Here is a 17,176-nt window from a genome sequence, read left to right as displayed (position 1 = left end):
TAAACTACCAGTTAGTTTGGCAACAGCCGAAGGCATGGAAGACCTTTCCGAAACTCAATCGTGATAGGCTGTTCTTCTGACCGACCCAGACCACATGTAGATGGGTAAAGTAGTTCATCTTGACATGCGTGAATCCATGGTGATGATGATTTCATTCACCAAAAAAACTACAACACCCATCAGAGAGCGGGGTCTACTACTGGTAGGTGAACGGTCTTAACGCCGAGTAAATGCGTGGTGGCGGTAGAAATATTGGATGATCCCCGGGACTGGTGCATTGACGAGGGCTTTGTTATATTGAGACAGGATTTTAAGACAGTCTAAGATTTAGTCACGCATCCGGTCTATTGCGGATGAATACAATTAAAAAGTGATTAATCAATGCCCACGCATCATTAGACATTTGGGGACTGTAACGTACGCTGCAAAGCAGCGCTCGAAGATAAGTTAGGCTACTGACAAAAGACTGTCCTCTAATTACAACGTATATTTCATCTAGTGAACATCAGCCGAAAAATGCATCGTTTACCGTCTTCAGCAAATCGCTCCTTGGTCGCAGGTGCTCTAGAGCAGTATTGTGCTTTAGTGATGCGACCAAAGTCTAAAACAATCCGTCAAGAGTCAGTGAGATTCAAGACTCAAGGGCCCATCGAATCCTATGGACTGAAGCGGTACAGCACAGCAGAGGCTACCGTCGCCGCAACAAGCAAGATTCGAGAGAAGACCCTGACGATGGAGACTCTGAATCCGCAAGTTAAAGCCGTGGAGTATGCTGTGAGGGGGCTGATTGTGATGAAGGCTGACGAAATCGAGAGATGCTTACGGGAGGTAGCATACCGTTTTAATACACTGTAATACTAATAAATAGAAAGTTATACCTGAAGTGCCACTAAATACCTTATCACATCCTAGTCTACTACATACATCTTTTGCTGGAGAGTTTGATTCCATGTTGTGTTGATGTACTAAAAGTTTATTGTGGTATCGTGGTCATATTACTAGACTCCATGGTGTTGCATCATGTCCTATCTCGTATAGCATCCGCTAATGATGAGAAACGAAGTGTTTGGGTGTGAAGCAAACCGGTGCGCTACTAAACCTACGAGTCTCAGTATGAATTTGGCCGTTTGTTGTGTGAATGTCATGATCACAACAGAGATGTCTTCCCTTAGGGTTAGTAGGGATGCCACAAAGAATGCCATAATCACACATGGCATGTTATTGAACCAGTCACTGCGTTTATTACTCTTTAGCCAGCTGGCATGGTCATGTACAGACAAGGAAGTGATGTTTAACGTGGCAACTTATTGTACGGGTTAGGCTGGGGCATGTTCGTGCTGAACATGTTAGGACATAAGGCTACATCATCTGACATGGAACAGGAGAACAGTCTATGTAGCTTGTGTTGCTTTCCATTTACAATCTCACTTTTATTCTCATCAGAGAGACAACCACCCTGAGTGCAAAATAGGGCTGAACGATTTGGGAAAATAAACTAATTGCGATTTTTCACCAAAATATTGCGATTGCGATTTAAAATGCGATTTTTTTTTTGTATCCTCTTTTTTCCCCAACAAAACGTAATGAATGATTTAAATAGGACCAACACAATATTAGATACATTTAGTGTAAAATATTCTTTCCCACATTTTACATTTTTATTTAACTGCTCATTACAGAAACAAGAACAACAAATCGGTGGCTTTGCCACTGTGCATTTAAGTAATTCTAAAAAAGTCATTTTAAGTATAAACACTAGGCATGCACTTTTTAAACACTGTGTGCAAAATGTACCATCTAGACCACGTTTAGACCACGTTTTTTAATCGCGAACGTTGCGGTTAGAAAATCGCGTTCTATCACATCGCGATTAAATCGCAAATGCAATTAATCGTTCAGCCCTAGTGCAAAATAAATACTAAAATGAAGAACATTGATTTCCCCTATAAATGTGTAAACAGTTCAGAGGCTTGCAAGCCTACTTTGCTGTGGTTGGTAACTTTTGCCTTTGAAGATATCTTTGAATATGCCCTTGCTATCAGGCTGGAGTTATTTCTAGGATAAAATGAGGGGTAATTAAAAACTGCATGTTGGATACTGTTATATTTCGTTTAAGTACCAGATGTTTGTCTCCGCAGGGTGGAAAGAAACCTTTCACTGAGGTGATCAAAGCAAACATCGGAGACGCTCATGCTATGGGTCAGCAGCCAATTACCTTTCTTCGTCAGGTAAGTAAAAAAAAGTCCTAAAGAAATTACACAGGGACTGTAAACAGTGTAAGCAGTACTTTTCTAATTGGTTAATGCAGCCACCATTAACCACTAGAAATAAACACAATCTCTTTTGTGGCCTTTTTGCAGAGGCGGTGTTCTGGCTCAGTGAATAGTGAGCTATTATCGGGAATTCAGCCCACTGTTCTTTGACTTTAACTCATTCTGTCAGGGTGTTGTGTTTTTGCCGTGTTTTATTTACAATGTGCACATGATGGAGTATGACACTCTAGAGGATGGGTCACAAGCTTAAGGATTACACAAGGTCACACCAATAAGTGTCAGTTAGCAGTCACACACCAACCTTCACTTTAGAGAGCATTCATGATCTTTGGCAGGACATTTGAGAGAGCCTCTCCCTTGGAATGGCAGCCAACTTTGGATGGAGCTTTGTGAGTTTGCTGAATGGGTTTCGCTGTTGTAGGTTGTTTGGCACAGTTCAGGGGACAGTGCAAATTCCAGGGGAGGAGGACTCATTATGATCGTGTGTTTGTGTCCACATTGCCATGGGCACAAATCCTGAGAGCATTTCATCTGGTCATTATGTGCAGAACAAAAAGGATTCAGTTCCTGGATGGTTTATGTCTTCATAGCAGCTGATTAACTGCATGCAATGCCATTAGCTGCATGCAGTTCAGCCATGAGCAAAGTTTATGTGTAAAATATTCAGCTAAGAATATTTGAACGGTCAAAGTAATCTTAAGCAAATGGCTATGCTGAAGTAATGGTTGACTGAAGTATTATCGTTCAACATGTTAACGGGCACAATTTTAACTGTAAGTGTGCATTGTAACATTTGGTACATACAATATTATTATGTGTATTAATATTCGTAGAACAAAAGTATGCAATGCAATCTCTCCTGCTTTCCCAGCTACAGTAGATGGAGTGTAAATAATCTTGCTGGAGATATGACTGCACGCAAACTTGAGTCCTGTGCTCTCCGCTGAGTATAATGTGGGTTCCTAAGCTTATCGTAGCGGCCTTAGCAAGAGCCTGTTATTACGGTTGCTTGGCCAAAGTCAAGTCCTGTCAACATGATTCCTCCATGCCTTGATCCTGGATACTTTGGGATCTGTTGGAGCATAACAATTGGTATCCATTTTTGGCAGGTTTAAATGAGCAGTGTACACGCCCTTTGTGTTCACATTTTGCCTCTAGACACCACACCCAGTACACCATTTCAGAGATTCAATATCCAAGATCAACTCAGCCTGTAAATATGAAGTCAGTCTGTTCTTTTCACATGAGGGAGATTCTAGAGGATGAGAAAGTGCTTTTTCTGTTCGGCCTGCTCACACATCATGCCACTTGCACTGTACAAAAGGCTCTAAACTTACTAATTTAATTTAGTAGTCATTCATGAGCACAAGTCAGATAGGCTTTCAGTTTGCCGTGCACTTTTCTGTTCCTTGGTTAATACGTTGAGGTAGTCTTAGGGTCAAGTGCAGCATTTACGTAAATCACAGATGGCCTTTAGATGAAACCAGCATTGTGCTCCTTCAGGTGTGCTCATTATTTGGCTGTTCAATAGATTACAAACTACTGACGTAAAGTACAACCTTGCCTTAATGAATGTTCTGGACCAACACTACAACCCTACAGCCCAAGAGTTCTCATGTACACACACAGTGAATAGAACGCTCCGCACAATGACGTCCCAGCAGTTTACAAAGTACCTTCACTGTTAAATTCTACTGAGTTATGAAGTATTCTGTAGTTGAGGGATCCCACTCAAAGCTAGTTACATTCTCATTCTCTGAATGGGCTGGTTACTCTGTCACAATAATGGCAATACATGCATTAATATTATTTTTTAGACCCTTTCCCCAAGCAAGACTGAAATCAGGGGTGACTAGATGAATAGGAATTCAGTTTGGCATGTCTCATTGTCTTTGTTCTACTTCCGGTGTATCTTTAGGTTGTGGCTCTCTGCACATTCCCCGAGCTGATGGACAGTCCCGGTTTTCCAGAAGATGCCAAGGCAAGGGCACAGCGCATCCTGCGAGGATGTGGAGGGACCAGCCTTGGTATGTTTGTTTGTAGTCATTGTGTTAAGTAGTTATTTTTTACACCCAGTAGGTACATTTCTAAAGTTTGATCGTAACCTGAATAACCAACAATGCACTCTGTCAAAAGAGAATATCATCTTGGAGCAGGCCACATAAAAATACATAAAAGCATAAAACTTGGTTGGGAAAAAACAAGCCATTCCATTAAGCTGGAATTTAATTGAATTGTGGGTACTCTACATTTGTAAAATTGTATGAATTCCATTAGATTACTAAACAAAGCCTTTGTCTCTGTCTGTAACAGCACAATGTAAATCTCATGTTTCTGTGTCTCAGGGTCCTACACTGCAAGTCAAGGAGTGGAGTGCATCAGGCAGGACATTGCTGCCTACATTGGACAGAGAGACCAGGGCGTGCCAGCTGACGGGAATAACATTTTCCTCACCACTGGAGCCAGTGATGGCATCGTGGTGAGTGGCAACGAGTGAACCGAGTAGAGAATGCCTGACATGCTATTTGTGTTTCGTTCATGATCGTAGATTTCATAGTTAGGTTGTCAAGGTAATGAAAGTATATCAGTGCCCTTATTATTATTATTATCATCAGAAATGCCTCAAATGTTTTTGTAAGACACAGTGTTTGAATGCAATGTATTGGGTGATGGGCTACCTTTTGCTGTGTGTTTATACATGTCAGTTTTCACGAGCTGTGTGCAGTCTGTGTTAATCGCCTGGTATGCTGTGTTTGGTTACAGAGCATTCTAAAGATGTTGGTGTCAGGCCGAGGAGCCTCGCGCACCGGTGTGATGATCCCCATCCCCCAGTATCCCCTGTACTCTGCAGCTATCGCAGAGATGGAGGCCGTGCAGATCAACTACTACTTAGACGAGGACAACTGCTGGGCCCTGGACATTAATGAGCTCCACCGGGCCTACCAGGCAGCCAGGGAACACTGCCAGCCCCGGGCCATCTGCATCATCAACCCTGGAAACCCCACTGGTGTGTGTCTCTTCATTGGGAGTTTTCAATCAGAAGACATGATTTATGAGACAGCACTGCTTTATTCACCCCAGCAGCAGCAGCTCCCTGTCTGAATGTCAGAAACACAGGAGCTTAGAGCTGCACTCAAAGTGGCACATACAAATGTACAGTCTTTGCACTCACTCAGCATGCAGAATTCTACAGTCCTTGAAACCATAGAATCAGTCACTAGAGCAGTCCTCTGTCTCAACACCCAGCAGCCGTAAGGCCTTAATCAGTATTTGAAGTGGTGTCAACTGTAGAACCTGTGGATAGTGGAAAGAATAGTATTATTAGGTTTTGGCGTTTCTGGTAACTATACAAGACTGGGCAAGTCTGTCTGTTTGGTGTAGAAAAGATCCCAGACACAGACACAGAAACATGGATTGTGTCTGTAAAACACTTTAAGTCTGATAACTGAGGCTAATGAGGCCACACGATGATTAGATCTAGCTGGAGAATTATACTAAGAGTCCAAGTGTTGGTTTGAATAATTCACATGCTATGTATTGAAGTGTGAGTGCACACACACTCACTTTTGAACTTCGCTGAGTCAACTTGAAGGTGAGTCTAAAATTAAACATAAAATAATTAGACCAGTGGGTAGCTCACATGAAGTTACGTCATGTGAAAGAGACCCTACTGTTATTTATAGAGAAAAATGTTCTGTGTTTTTTAGGGTAACTGATCTGACACGTTGGTAAAGAGAACTGTCTGCCTATCGCGTGACAGGGTATCAGCCACCGAGGGGTTTTGGGTTTCCTGCCCTCTTGCATGAGAAATTACATGGCGTTTTTGCTGAGGTCTTTATGTGTCAGCTTACGTGGAAAGTTACAGCTGCCCCCGATTTCTGTGCTGAGTTTGTTCGTTTTTGTTGCTATTTCTTGATCTCTCCCTGTCACACACATATTCATCATATCCCTCCCCCACACTTTCTCTCCTTTCTGCTTTTTTCCTCAAACCATCGTCAAAGGTCAAGTCCAGAGCAGAAAGTGCATTGAGGAGGTACTCCATTTTGCCTATGAGGAAAATCTCTTTGTCATGTCTGACGAGGTAAGTTTTTACACAAAACAATCTCCCCATTAAAATTAATTTCAATGATTTTTTTTTTTTTAAGGATTATATAATATAGCAGTCTTAGCTTTGCATAGAAGAACATTGCAAAGGACTAATTTCCCTGGAATGCTAAAAGAGTTACCGATGAAAGCTTCAACACTGTTTGCTGCAGACTGACTGTGTTGAACATTTTCCGTGAAAGTTGAAATGATACATAATGCTTTTCTGTGGTTGGTATAAGTGCTGCTCTGTTCTGAACTGACATGGCTTCAAGGTTGTCATTTTTTTTTTTTATCTTTGTCTACTGTGTCCAGGTCTATCAGGACAACGTGTATGCTTCGGGCTGCAAGTTTCACTCGTTTAAGAAGGTTCTGTTTGAGATGGGGCCTGAGTACTTTAACAGTGTGGAGCTGGCCTCTTTCCACTCCACCTCCAAGGGTTACACAGGAGAGTAAGTGTTCTCTGCGCCTCACCAACTGACCAGCACACCCCTGCAACACTAGCTGCCTATCCATACTCGGCTCAGATTTCTGTTTTTGGCTCTTGAAACATTCCAGTGTTGTAACTGAAAGAGTCTGATACCCTTTGAATTCTTCACACTTTTTCTTCTTGGGTGTGAAATACAGATGGCAACTTGTGGACTTAAAGCTAGGCAAGGCACAATTTATACACATTGGTAATTCAAAGGGCTGTACAAATGAGCACATAAAAGAGCATAGAAAAAAAAGACATTAAAAAAGGTAAAGTGCATTATAACACAGAAAAATAAGACTCAAAAGGAAGCTAAGTGATTAGTACTCTGTAAATGTAATGATGTAATGACGTTTTCCTTGAGTTATAGGATACATATGTAATTACATCTTAAATAATAATTGTATGTTTTATTATTATTCATTTTTTGTCATATATAAAAATGTAATAAATATGAACCTTTATGAATAAACAAGGTACTGCTCGACTCACCACAGGTGGCAAAGAATACATTGCTAGCCAGCCAGGTCGTTACATCATCAGCTCAGCTATTGAGATTTCTCATGTTACAGAACTGTTAGTCTGTCGATCAATAGCATCATGTTACTATAAACTAAAGCTATTGTAATCAATGAGTTCAGCTTCCTAAAACTTCATGAAACTTGTGTAGACTCCTAAGCAGGCCTCTTACCAATATGAGGAGATCAAACCTGCATCAGGCCGTGTGGCATGAAGTGTATTTTGGGTTAACACTGATAAATAATTTCTCACTAGAAATTATAGTAGAAAAAACTTTCTACTTGGTTGTGCAGCTTTTTGACAGACATCTCTTACCTCCTGTTGTAGGTGTGGTTTCAGAGGAGGTTACATGGAGGTGCTGAATCTGGACCCGGAGGTGAGGGCCCAGCTGCTGAAGCTGCGGTCGTTGCAGCTGTGCCCCCCTGTGTCTGGGCAGGCAGCCATGGACGTCATCGCCAACCCTCCCCAGCCGGACGAGCCCTCCTTCAGTCGCTTTCATCAGGTCAGTGCTACACTGGAGGGCAAACAGACAGCTCCCCTAGAGGGCTGCTATTGAATGAACAGTTCTATAAAAAAGTATTTAGGTAGGCATTCATACATTGTAAGATGTTGATTATGTTATCTGTGAAAGGTGAAGAGCTTTAAAAATGAATATAGTTCCTTTTGGTTTTTCAAAGGACCAGCTGCTGAATAATTTATGTTTGGGTACAGTTCCACATCACCATTATCAAGTAAACTTAGTAATTCATTTTGGAGCGAAGAAAAAATGTTTTATCAGGTTTGCTCATTTTCCTGCCTATTTATTTATGTTATACTGCTACCTAACTCAATTAAATTGAATTAAAATAGAAATGAATTTAAAGAGGAATGATCCAAAACCACACCAAATTAAAGCCATGTTGTTGGATTTGTTGTGACAAAGCTCTGCCTGTGTTGATCTCAGGAGAAGACAGCTGTGCTGGGGGCTTTGGCAGAGAAAGCCCAGCTAACGGAGGAGATTCTGAACTCAGTCCCAGGCATCCAGTGCAACCCTGTCCAGGGAGCCATGTATGCCTTCCCACGACTCTTCATCCCCTCCAAAGCAGTGGAACAGGCCAAGGTCAGTGTACACATCAGCCCTGTGTTCCTACTCCCACTAGCATGCTATGTATTCCTGTGCCAATGCCATGAATCCCGTTGGAGAAACTCAGACGTTCAAGAGGGGTTGTTGATGATCGCAATCATGACCTTGAAAGAGTGATGGATGACCACTCCTGTTCATTTCAGTGGCTGATGCCTTGCTCGTCACTTTGGCCCAGGGTGGACGGAAATGCATCTGTTGTTTCATGGAGCTTAGTGTTGGCACCAGAAATATGGAGAGCCAATCGTCTGAGCTGCAGTCAGCATATGGGAGAGTGAACACAGTAACCAAATCACTGTGTTGATTAACCAAACTTGTGCAAGATTGAAAACAACCCATCGGAAAAATAACATCTTGGCACCAAAGCGGCTGATTTAAGCCAACACCCTGAAGCCTGATCCCTTGATTCCAACACAACTGGTTCTACTGCTAGTGTGACAATGACCGCAATACTGGTACCCTGACTACCAAAGTATGCACATGGGCAAGCACACGTGGAATGTTGGTTGCTGAATGAAATGAAGACTTGTTTACACCGGTTGAAACCATTTGGTATGCAGGGTGGCATGAAGTCATTGGGAATCATTTGGATTCATTACACTGCCCAAACAATCTGCTCACTCTCAGTGTTTATACTAAGAGCAAAAACTGGAACACATTATATTTCTATATATATATATATATATATATATTTCAAATTGCATTGTAAGTTTCATATATTGCAGATTTTCTAAATATCATGCAGGTTTTTTTTAACCTCATGTGCACTAGTATGCCCTCCATACCTGGCTAGATTGAGTATCTCAGGACACAGGAGCCATTATTCCTACTGGAGCCAGGCCAACCGTCAGCACTTTATGGTGGGGTGTATAATGGAGTCAGGCCAACCCTCAGCACTCTATGGTGGAGTGTAACTTTTCACATTCACCCAACACATTTCAGAAACCCCTTTATCTTCTTGTGTGGCATGATTTGAAAAGTAGACCAGTCAGGTTAGTTCCTGATGTGTTCATTTCTCATCAGCTGTCACGCAGGAAGGTCAGATGGCAGGAGTTTTTCCATGAGAGCCTATCCATAGAACGGGTCATGAGGCTGTGTTTTACCCCCGTGCATTCCTTCCAGTACAGTACATCAAAATGAGCATGTAGCCTGGACTGTTTGTTTTGGTTTGATCACATGAGCACTGTTACTGTTACTGATACCGAGGGCATATGTAAAGATCCGGGCTTCTAATTGTGCAGTATTTGTTTATACTTACACTCGTGTGAACTGGCAGTGTCGGGGTTGAGTCATTACAGGAGTAGCACTTTGTATAATTGTTTGCTGTGTGTCCTGAATAACCTGCAGTGGCGGTTCTACACGGAGGCCTGGGGTGGCCCGTGCCCCCGTAGACATATCCCTGGCCACCCCTGTGGCCACCCTGTGCCGACCAAATAAAAAAAAGATGAATTTATTATGATTTTACACCTGAGCGCCAAAAGCAGAACTAATGCGACGCAACGTTCTACACGGGTAAATTAAAGCGGCGCACCCAAACACTGTAGTTTACCAGGTGTGGTGCTCATAGACATATATACATATACGTATATATGTCTATGGTGGTGCTCGTCGTCGAATGAAAACTCAGCAACTACTATTCATGGATACCATGTGACGTCACTGTGTCTAAGCGCCGCCATATTTGTGTCCAACACGGACACAGTAGTCTAGCTGTGCGTCAGTCACAACCCACAGAAAGTTCAAATGCCCGGGATATGTTTTGCTGTTGGATGCGACAACTGAACAAAGAAACCCAGATATACAATTTCGTTATATTCCAAAAGATTTAGGGAATGACTGACCTGTTAAGTGAAATGTAGCACGTTGATACAATCGTGAATAATTACTGTGTCTTATTAAAGCTAAACTATCCTGTGCAAGCTAGAATGCTGAAAGCTAGCGAGCTGTTTTGCCCTTTACTAAACGCTTTAGCTAACAACTCGTCAGCCCATATTGGCACTCTTAACCACCACTAAAATAACACGATAATCGCTGTTTTAGTTACTTACATGACCTGTGATCACATACATATTTTTTGTCTCCAGATCACATATTTTGGTGTCGTTCACCCATCCTGCAACTGCATATTGATAGGCATGTGTACTCTTGAAATCTCCGGTGTATGGTGATGGATTATGTTATGTAGCTACAAGATAAATGTAAATGTCGGGAAAAGAAAGTTGGGGCAGACGCTTTGCAGACTTTAAGGGACAAAATAAAGTTGAAGTTAATAAATTATGGATCGCAGCCAATAATACAATGCCTTTTCCAAATATCGCTGTCCTGTCTCATTTAGATGTGCCATCAGGCACAGCTCGCTAGCTTGCTCAGGAGAGTTTAGATTTGATAAGACACAGTAATTATTCACGATTGTATCAACGCCAAAAACAAATCCTAAAGGAGACATCACATAAAAAAGCACATGCTTAGATTCTAGTATGAATAGCAGTGGCGATTGTAGCCCGACATTTCTGGTGGAGCAATTTTGTATGACATGTTTGTTGTCTGTCATGACTGTTAGCCTGCTAACCAACCACTAGAATTAGGAAATACTACATTTAAAAAGTCTAAATTTGAAGAAACTATAAACAGAAAACAATACTGTTATAATATTATTATTATATTATTACTATATATTATTATATATGACTACCTAGCTACTATTGGTTACAAAAATCTTATAATTTGTATGTGCCCCTCTGGTTAAACACTGGCCCCTCCTTGGCCCCCCTAGTAAAAATGGTCTAGAACCGCCACTGATAACCTGTAAGTGGAACCTGTCAGCTCTGCAGTGGTAAAAACATCCAGAAATAATTGTGTGTTTATTTGATTTGTATTGTTGTGATTATACAGTATGCTTCTATATTCTAGGCCCTAGGAATGCAACCAGACATGCTGTACTGCTTAAGGCTGCTGGAGGAGACTGGAATCTGTCTGGTCCCAGGGAGTGGCTTTGGACAGAGGGAAGGCACCTACCATTTTAGGTAATCTATGCTTTGCCATACCTTTGCCAGCACCAGTACCAAGTAGCATTGTCTAATGAAGACCGAATAATGTTTTATATATATACTGTATATACAGTGGACTGTATCAGGGGCTGTAGTACAGTTACATGGAGCCACACTTCTTTGATCTTAAAATCAGAGATTTTGTGAATAGAACATTTTGCCAGCTTTCACAGTGTAATGCTAGTAATGATAATTATAACACTGTGGTGAGGTCATATGAAATGCATCATGTGCCCCAGATGCCGTAAGCTCTTGATTGCAAATTTGACAGACCATTCCTACGTAGTTACCCTATATTCATGCTTTCATTGCCCTAGCCTTCCTTGGTAACCTAAGTATTTGTGTGCCTGTCTTTTCAGAATGACTATTCTCCCATCTAAAGAAAAGTTAAAAGTGTTGTTGGATAAAGTGCGTGACTTCCACATCAAGTTTCTGAAGGAATATGGCACTCTGGAGGTGCCACGAGGATGAACGCTCAACATTAACACACACACACACACACACACACACACACACACACACACACACACACACATACACAGAGACAGACCTGCTAGCACAGTCAGACTAGTAACAGCTTTTGGATGTTAGGGTTCAAATATGAAAGTAATGATTTTCACAGTAAGATGCAGAAGACTAGACTAGACTAGTTTGGGATGTTTGTGCCTTTGTGAGACACTGAAGGTAGGGGTGAGATGACCGGTGCGGGTGGGAGAGATTTATCAGTGGCATAACTATAGCTTGCCTGCTCTTTTTTATGTTAAAGGAGCATGGGAGACATGGGACATAATATTTATCAAAGTTGTTGTTTTGTACTTTGTTTGTGTCTATATGAAGTTTTTGGTTGTCACTTCTCATTTGATCACCAGGTCAGTTTTCCATTTTTACCCACCGGCTCTGTTTTAAACTCCAACTATGAGGACCAAACTGAAGTTTGACCCTTTGACCCTTTGTCTCTGAACAGCTGTGAACCCCTGCATGTGCCGGCGGTTCTGAACGGAGGGGATTTCAGTATCTTTTTATAAAGAGACATTTTGTAGAGCTTAATGCTGCTGTTGATTTGCACATATCCGGTACACATATCTGTTGGGTAGTGCAGGAGTTGAGTGTTAAAGGGAGGATTGTGATTTTTTTTAATTGGGTGACCACGAAGGTCTGTCATCACAGAATTGGATCAGTAACAGTTCCTTCTGTTCTATACACATCGACATTTTTGTTCTCTTACATGTATATTTGGAAGTTGTAATGCATTCACTCATCACTTTTTAGTGTAGTTTGCGTAGGGAATAATACGGTACGGTCACATTGTTGTTTAAAGCCTTGTTTTAAGATTTCTGATATTACCTTTACCTTACATTTTTTTTTATAAACTATGTCAAGGGGCTATTACATTGGCAGCAGGGCAAACACTGCCTCCTCTCCTGCTCCCCTTCTGTCTGAAAAGGACATTTCTGCTGACTGCCTTTTCTTTTTTTTTCTTTTGGGTGTATGCCGGTAGCTGGTACACATTGAGTTTACGTGCAAAAATGAAGTGCTTTTTTAACCAGGGAAGTGTGAATGTGTTGATGAATTAGATTTAACTGATACTAGAAGAAACAAACCGCTGGACAATATCTGTGCCAAAGTCTAACATTTGTGTTTTCGTCAGCTACATATTTTTCTTATAGGCACTGACCATCAATAAGAAATTTTAACACATGCTTCATAGATATGGATTTATTTAGTTGGGGGAACATTTGTCTCTGATAGAGGTGCCTTTTAATTTAGGGTCGTGCTCTCATTTGCTAACTTTAGGGTGTCAGTTTTGTTTACACAAGAATGTAAACGTGCAGAAATTACTTTAATGGATTTGCATTATATTCTAATAGCAGCAAAGCACATTCTATTTGGAAGAAAATACGACACTACATAATTCTGTTTCTATAGCCGTTTAAGTCAATTTTCTTTTCTTTGTGTTTGAGGCATCATGGGTTGTGATTAAACTATTGAAGATTTTCTGCTGACTTGCATATGTTTGTGTAAATATACTTTTATTTTCGCATTCAACTGTATCCCTAGACTGTTAAACAATGGATTATATTTGAATGTCAACCTTTTGCCTGAATGTCTTCAATTTCTTTTGTACAATACATAAATTCCATCAATGTCATAATAATATGTGCCCTTGATTTATTTATCATAAAGGTAAAATCATAACTAATTGTAACTAACTTTCACCTATTCACAAATTTTGCACAGATTAAAAATGTAGGCATGAATTTAACAGAAAAACATCACTATATATTTTCACGTTTGTCTAGTTCTTGAATGCATCCTGGCTGCTATTTACGCCTTGCCCCTTATTACATTTGAACTTTAAATGTTAGACTACGGCTATGTCCTCACAGAGCCTGGATTGCCTGAATCCGTCCACACGGAGCCCTGTCAAGAACAAATTGCGTTTACAGGATTGCCACTGGTTGCAGAATCTCATCTCGATATCTCTGCATTGAGATTGCCAGAGAAGATTTGGCAAATTTTTCATGGGCGCAACCCACATACTCAGCTCTGCTGCTTATCCCCCAAATACATGTTCCTTACAAATGTGGCACCATTTAAAAGGGAAATAAATAGGCTTTCCAACGGTATAAGATGTATTGCCAAGAAGCATTGTTACAACAAAGAAATAATCTACCAAACACATTCCTTACTTTGTATGCCATGTTTGCATTTAGTTTATGTTGTTGCTGTTATGAAGTGACTCAGAGGGGTTCATAAGGGTTCAGGCTGAGGTTGCGAGGCTTTCACGTGGGGCAATTACATCAAAGTGTGCAGATGGGGCGTCCACAGGAACACGGATTCCCTAGCGGGTTTGAATTATCTACCCACTCTGGAGACCGGATTCAAAAGGTTGCAGATTCAGTCACCGAATCCGCCGGGTTCGTGTGGACGCGAGGCCGATCCGGCAACATTTCTTTCTGGATTCAGGCAATCCAGGCCCCGTGTGGACCGGCCCTTAGAGTGGTCGTGTAAATTCAGGGCGGCATTTCATTGTTGTCAGTTATAATACATGATCGATAAAACGTCTGATAAGGGTTACCCGTTTGGATAGTCGCCTTTTGCACTGCTTAAAGGGTCACTTCAGGTTGATTATGAGGCGGTCACGCTACACACTTGAAGCCCATTGCGTGCATTAACAGGGTGGCTCTTCAGCATAAATCATGTAGCAACGACTTTTTTCATCATTACAGGGTAGGAAATTGTGAAACTATGCCCCAGAGACGAACACGAAAAGTTAGCCAGAGTTCGGATGGGCAAGAAGAAGGCCTGCCAAGTTGGGAGCAAAGACGTCAGATGCTTCAATGGAAAAAGGAGTTATTCATTCAACAACTTGAAAAGGAATGTACGTCTTTTAGAAGTAATTGAAATAAACATAACCACTTAGGAGAGATGGCCTATTTCATGTTGTCCGTCTCCTTCTATAATAGCACAAGAACGGCTAAATGAAATTGAATCAAATCTACTGTTGGCTACGGTCGACCGGGCATTTAAAGTATTGCTCATGAAGACCCCACAGTCTCTCTTGAATACTTTACTAAAGGATGTAATCGGTACGAGTCCATAACAATTCTTCGGTAAAGCAAGCGTCTTTGGACTTGAGATAACTGATTATTAGAAAACATTTTTTTGTTATTTTCTAAGTTACTATTGCAGTCAAGGTAGGGGTCGAATGGATGTTGATTGTGTGCTGCCATCTGGTGATGAAGGTCGATTCTCACATTTGAATTGCAGGCACAATCTCCTGAGATACACAAACCTCTCACTAGAAAACTTTCCAAGAAAGACAAGTCTACTTTTATCACCTTTTAGACTTTATGTATTTATTTGTATTATTCTTACATCAGCTGTTTTTTTTTACATTCATCATTACCATACATTTATTGCAGGCAAAGTGAGTGATCCATCCACACTGAAGGCCACACAAAACAAGAGGGCAACAGGGCCTGAGGTAGTGTTTGTGTGATCTTCAGCTATTTTTACCTCATCTACATCTGAGTGCTTTTTGAGGTTCAATTACAGAAAAGGAGCAAGACCGGGGAAACCCCCTGACCTCTCCTGAAGATGTACCTACAGTATGCATTGCAAAACCCCTTTCACAAAATGCTTGCGTTAACTGATTCATTTCCATCCAGGTGTGCTACCACTGTAAGTGCAAAAAGAACTCAGTCCCGTTTCGTCATTGTCAGCCAGCCAGGTAGAGTCTAAAATCCTTTTTTCACATGACCTGACATTAAAAACGCCTACCTGAATTTTGGATAAACTGATCTGCTATTGTATTAACAGGCCTATTTTACGATCAATCAGAAACGGTTCGTCAATAAGCAAAGTAGCAATGTAGCAGTTATCACAAATTCCCAGGGAGAGGTAACCATGCTGTTTTACCGTATAAGAGTAGTAGCAAGCCTGTCAAACAATGTTTCATATACATGTTTTGTTTTTGCAGACCCTTTTGCTAAGTTAAGAAAATAAAGATGACTAACTTGGCCAAGGTGGACAATGTAGCACTTTTCCATATGGAGAGACTACGGGTAAATTATCTTTAACTGTTAAAGTAATTGTGTGCCTGTTTGGAAGTCTCAAATCCTAATGCCCCCCCCCCCCCCCTAATTTCAGGATTTCAATTACAAAGAGAAACCCGAATCCTTACATTGATGTTTAAGGTGTCCTATGTCAAGCAAAAAATCTTGTTGGTATTTTGAAGCATGAAGGTGTCCTCTTGAAAATGAGTCTGTCTGTGGTTGCAAGTGTAGTGTTATTTGTTGCAAATTCTAGGGAAGCAGCATTTCATAACTGGTGATGCAAAAAGACAGAACCAACCGCCTTAGGGGACTGTCATTTGGATGCCACTGAAATTGGTTGAGAAACTTTAATCATAACCTTCTCTTCTTAATGGACAATTCTACACACCTCTGTGACACTAGTTAATCTGTTGAACATTTAATTTACTATGGTTACTCAACTATGCGGCCATAAAATGATACTGGTAGTCATTCCAGCCACTGGATTAAAACTTACATTATGGTGGTGTCATTATGGACACAGATCAGACTAACAACACCTGGAATGCCAGCATGCTTAGGAGTTACAGTGCCCTCCACAATTATTGGCACCCCTAGTGAATATGAGCAAAACAGGCTAACAGGCAAAACAGGCTTTACTTCATTGAAGTAAAACTATTGAAAGAAAAAAAAACTGTTGACATTAAATAAATATTTCCCCCCAAAACATGTGTGCCACAATTATTGGCATTCCTTAATTTAATGTTTTGTGCAGCCTCCCTTTGCCAAGATAACAGCTCTGAGTCTTCTCCTATAATGCGTGATGAGGTTGGTGAACACATGGCACGGGATCTGAGACCATTCCTACATGCAGTATCTCTCCAGATCCTTCCGATTCTGAGGTCAACGTTTGTAGACTCGGCTTCAGCTCATCCCACAGATTTTCTAAGGGGTTTAGGTCGGGGACTGTGATGGCCATGGCAAAACCTTTATTCGGTCGGTGAACCATTTTTGTGTTGATTTTGAGGTGAGCTTCGGATCATTGACCTGCTGGAAGGTCCAACCACAGCCCATTTTAAGCTTACTGGAGGGGGCTGTTAGGTTTTCATTTAATATCTGCTGGT

The 17,176-nt window shown here is 41.2% G+C and overlaps 1 protein-coding gene across 1 annotated transcript; it reads left to right on the top strand.

Moving 5' to 3' along the window:
• The first annotated feature begins 210 nt into the window (after positions 1-210).
• On the top strand, positions 211-13,669 carry gpt2 (glutamic pyruvate transaminase (alanine aminotransferase) 2). Its single transcript, XM_042704432.1, has 11 exons — positions 211-828; positions 2,139-2,228; positions 4,192-4,300; positions 4,619-4,752; positions 5,037-5,280; positions 6,275-6,354; positions 6,672-6,808; positions 7,675-7,849; positions 8,291-8,446; positions 11,378-11,490; positions 11,874-13,669. Exons 1-11 carry the CDS (start codon positions 517-519, stop codon positions 11,983-11,985), a joined length of 1,662 nt encoding a protein of 553 aa, XP_042560366.1. The 5' UTR covers positions 211-516; the 3' UTR covers positions 11,986-13,669.
• The last annotated feature ends 3,507 nt before the right edge of the window (positions 13,670-17,176 follow it).

The sequence above is a fragment of the Clupea harengus genome, unplaced genomic scaffold (genome assembly GCF_900700415.2).
Source record: "Clupea harengus unplaced genomic scaffold, Ch_v2.0.2, whole genome shotgun sequence".
Classification (NCBI taxonomy): domain Eukaryota; kingdom Metazoa; phylum Chordata; class Actinopteri; order Clupeiformes; family Clupeidae; genus Clupea; species Clupea harengus.
The sequence above is the reverse complement of the archived record's forward strand: the minus strand, read 5'-3'. Positions and strand labels throughout refer to the sequence as shown.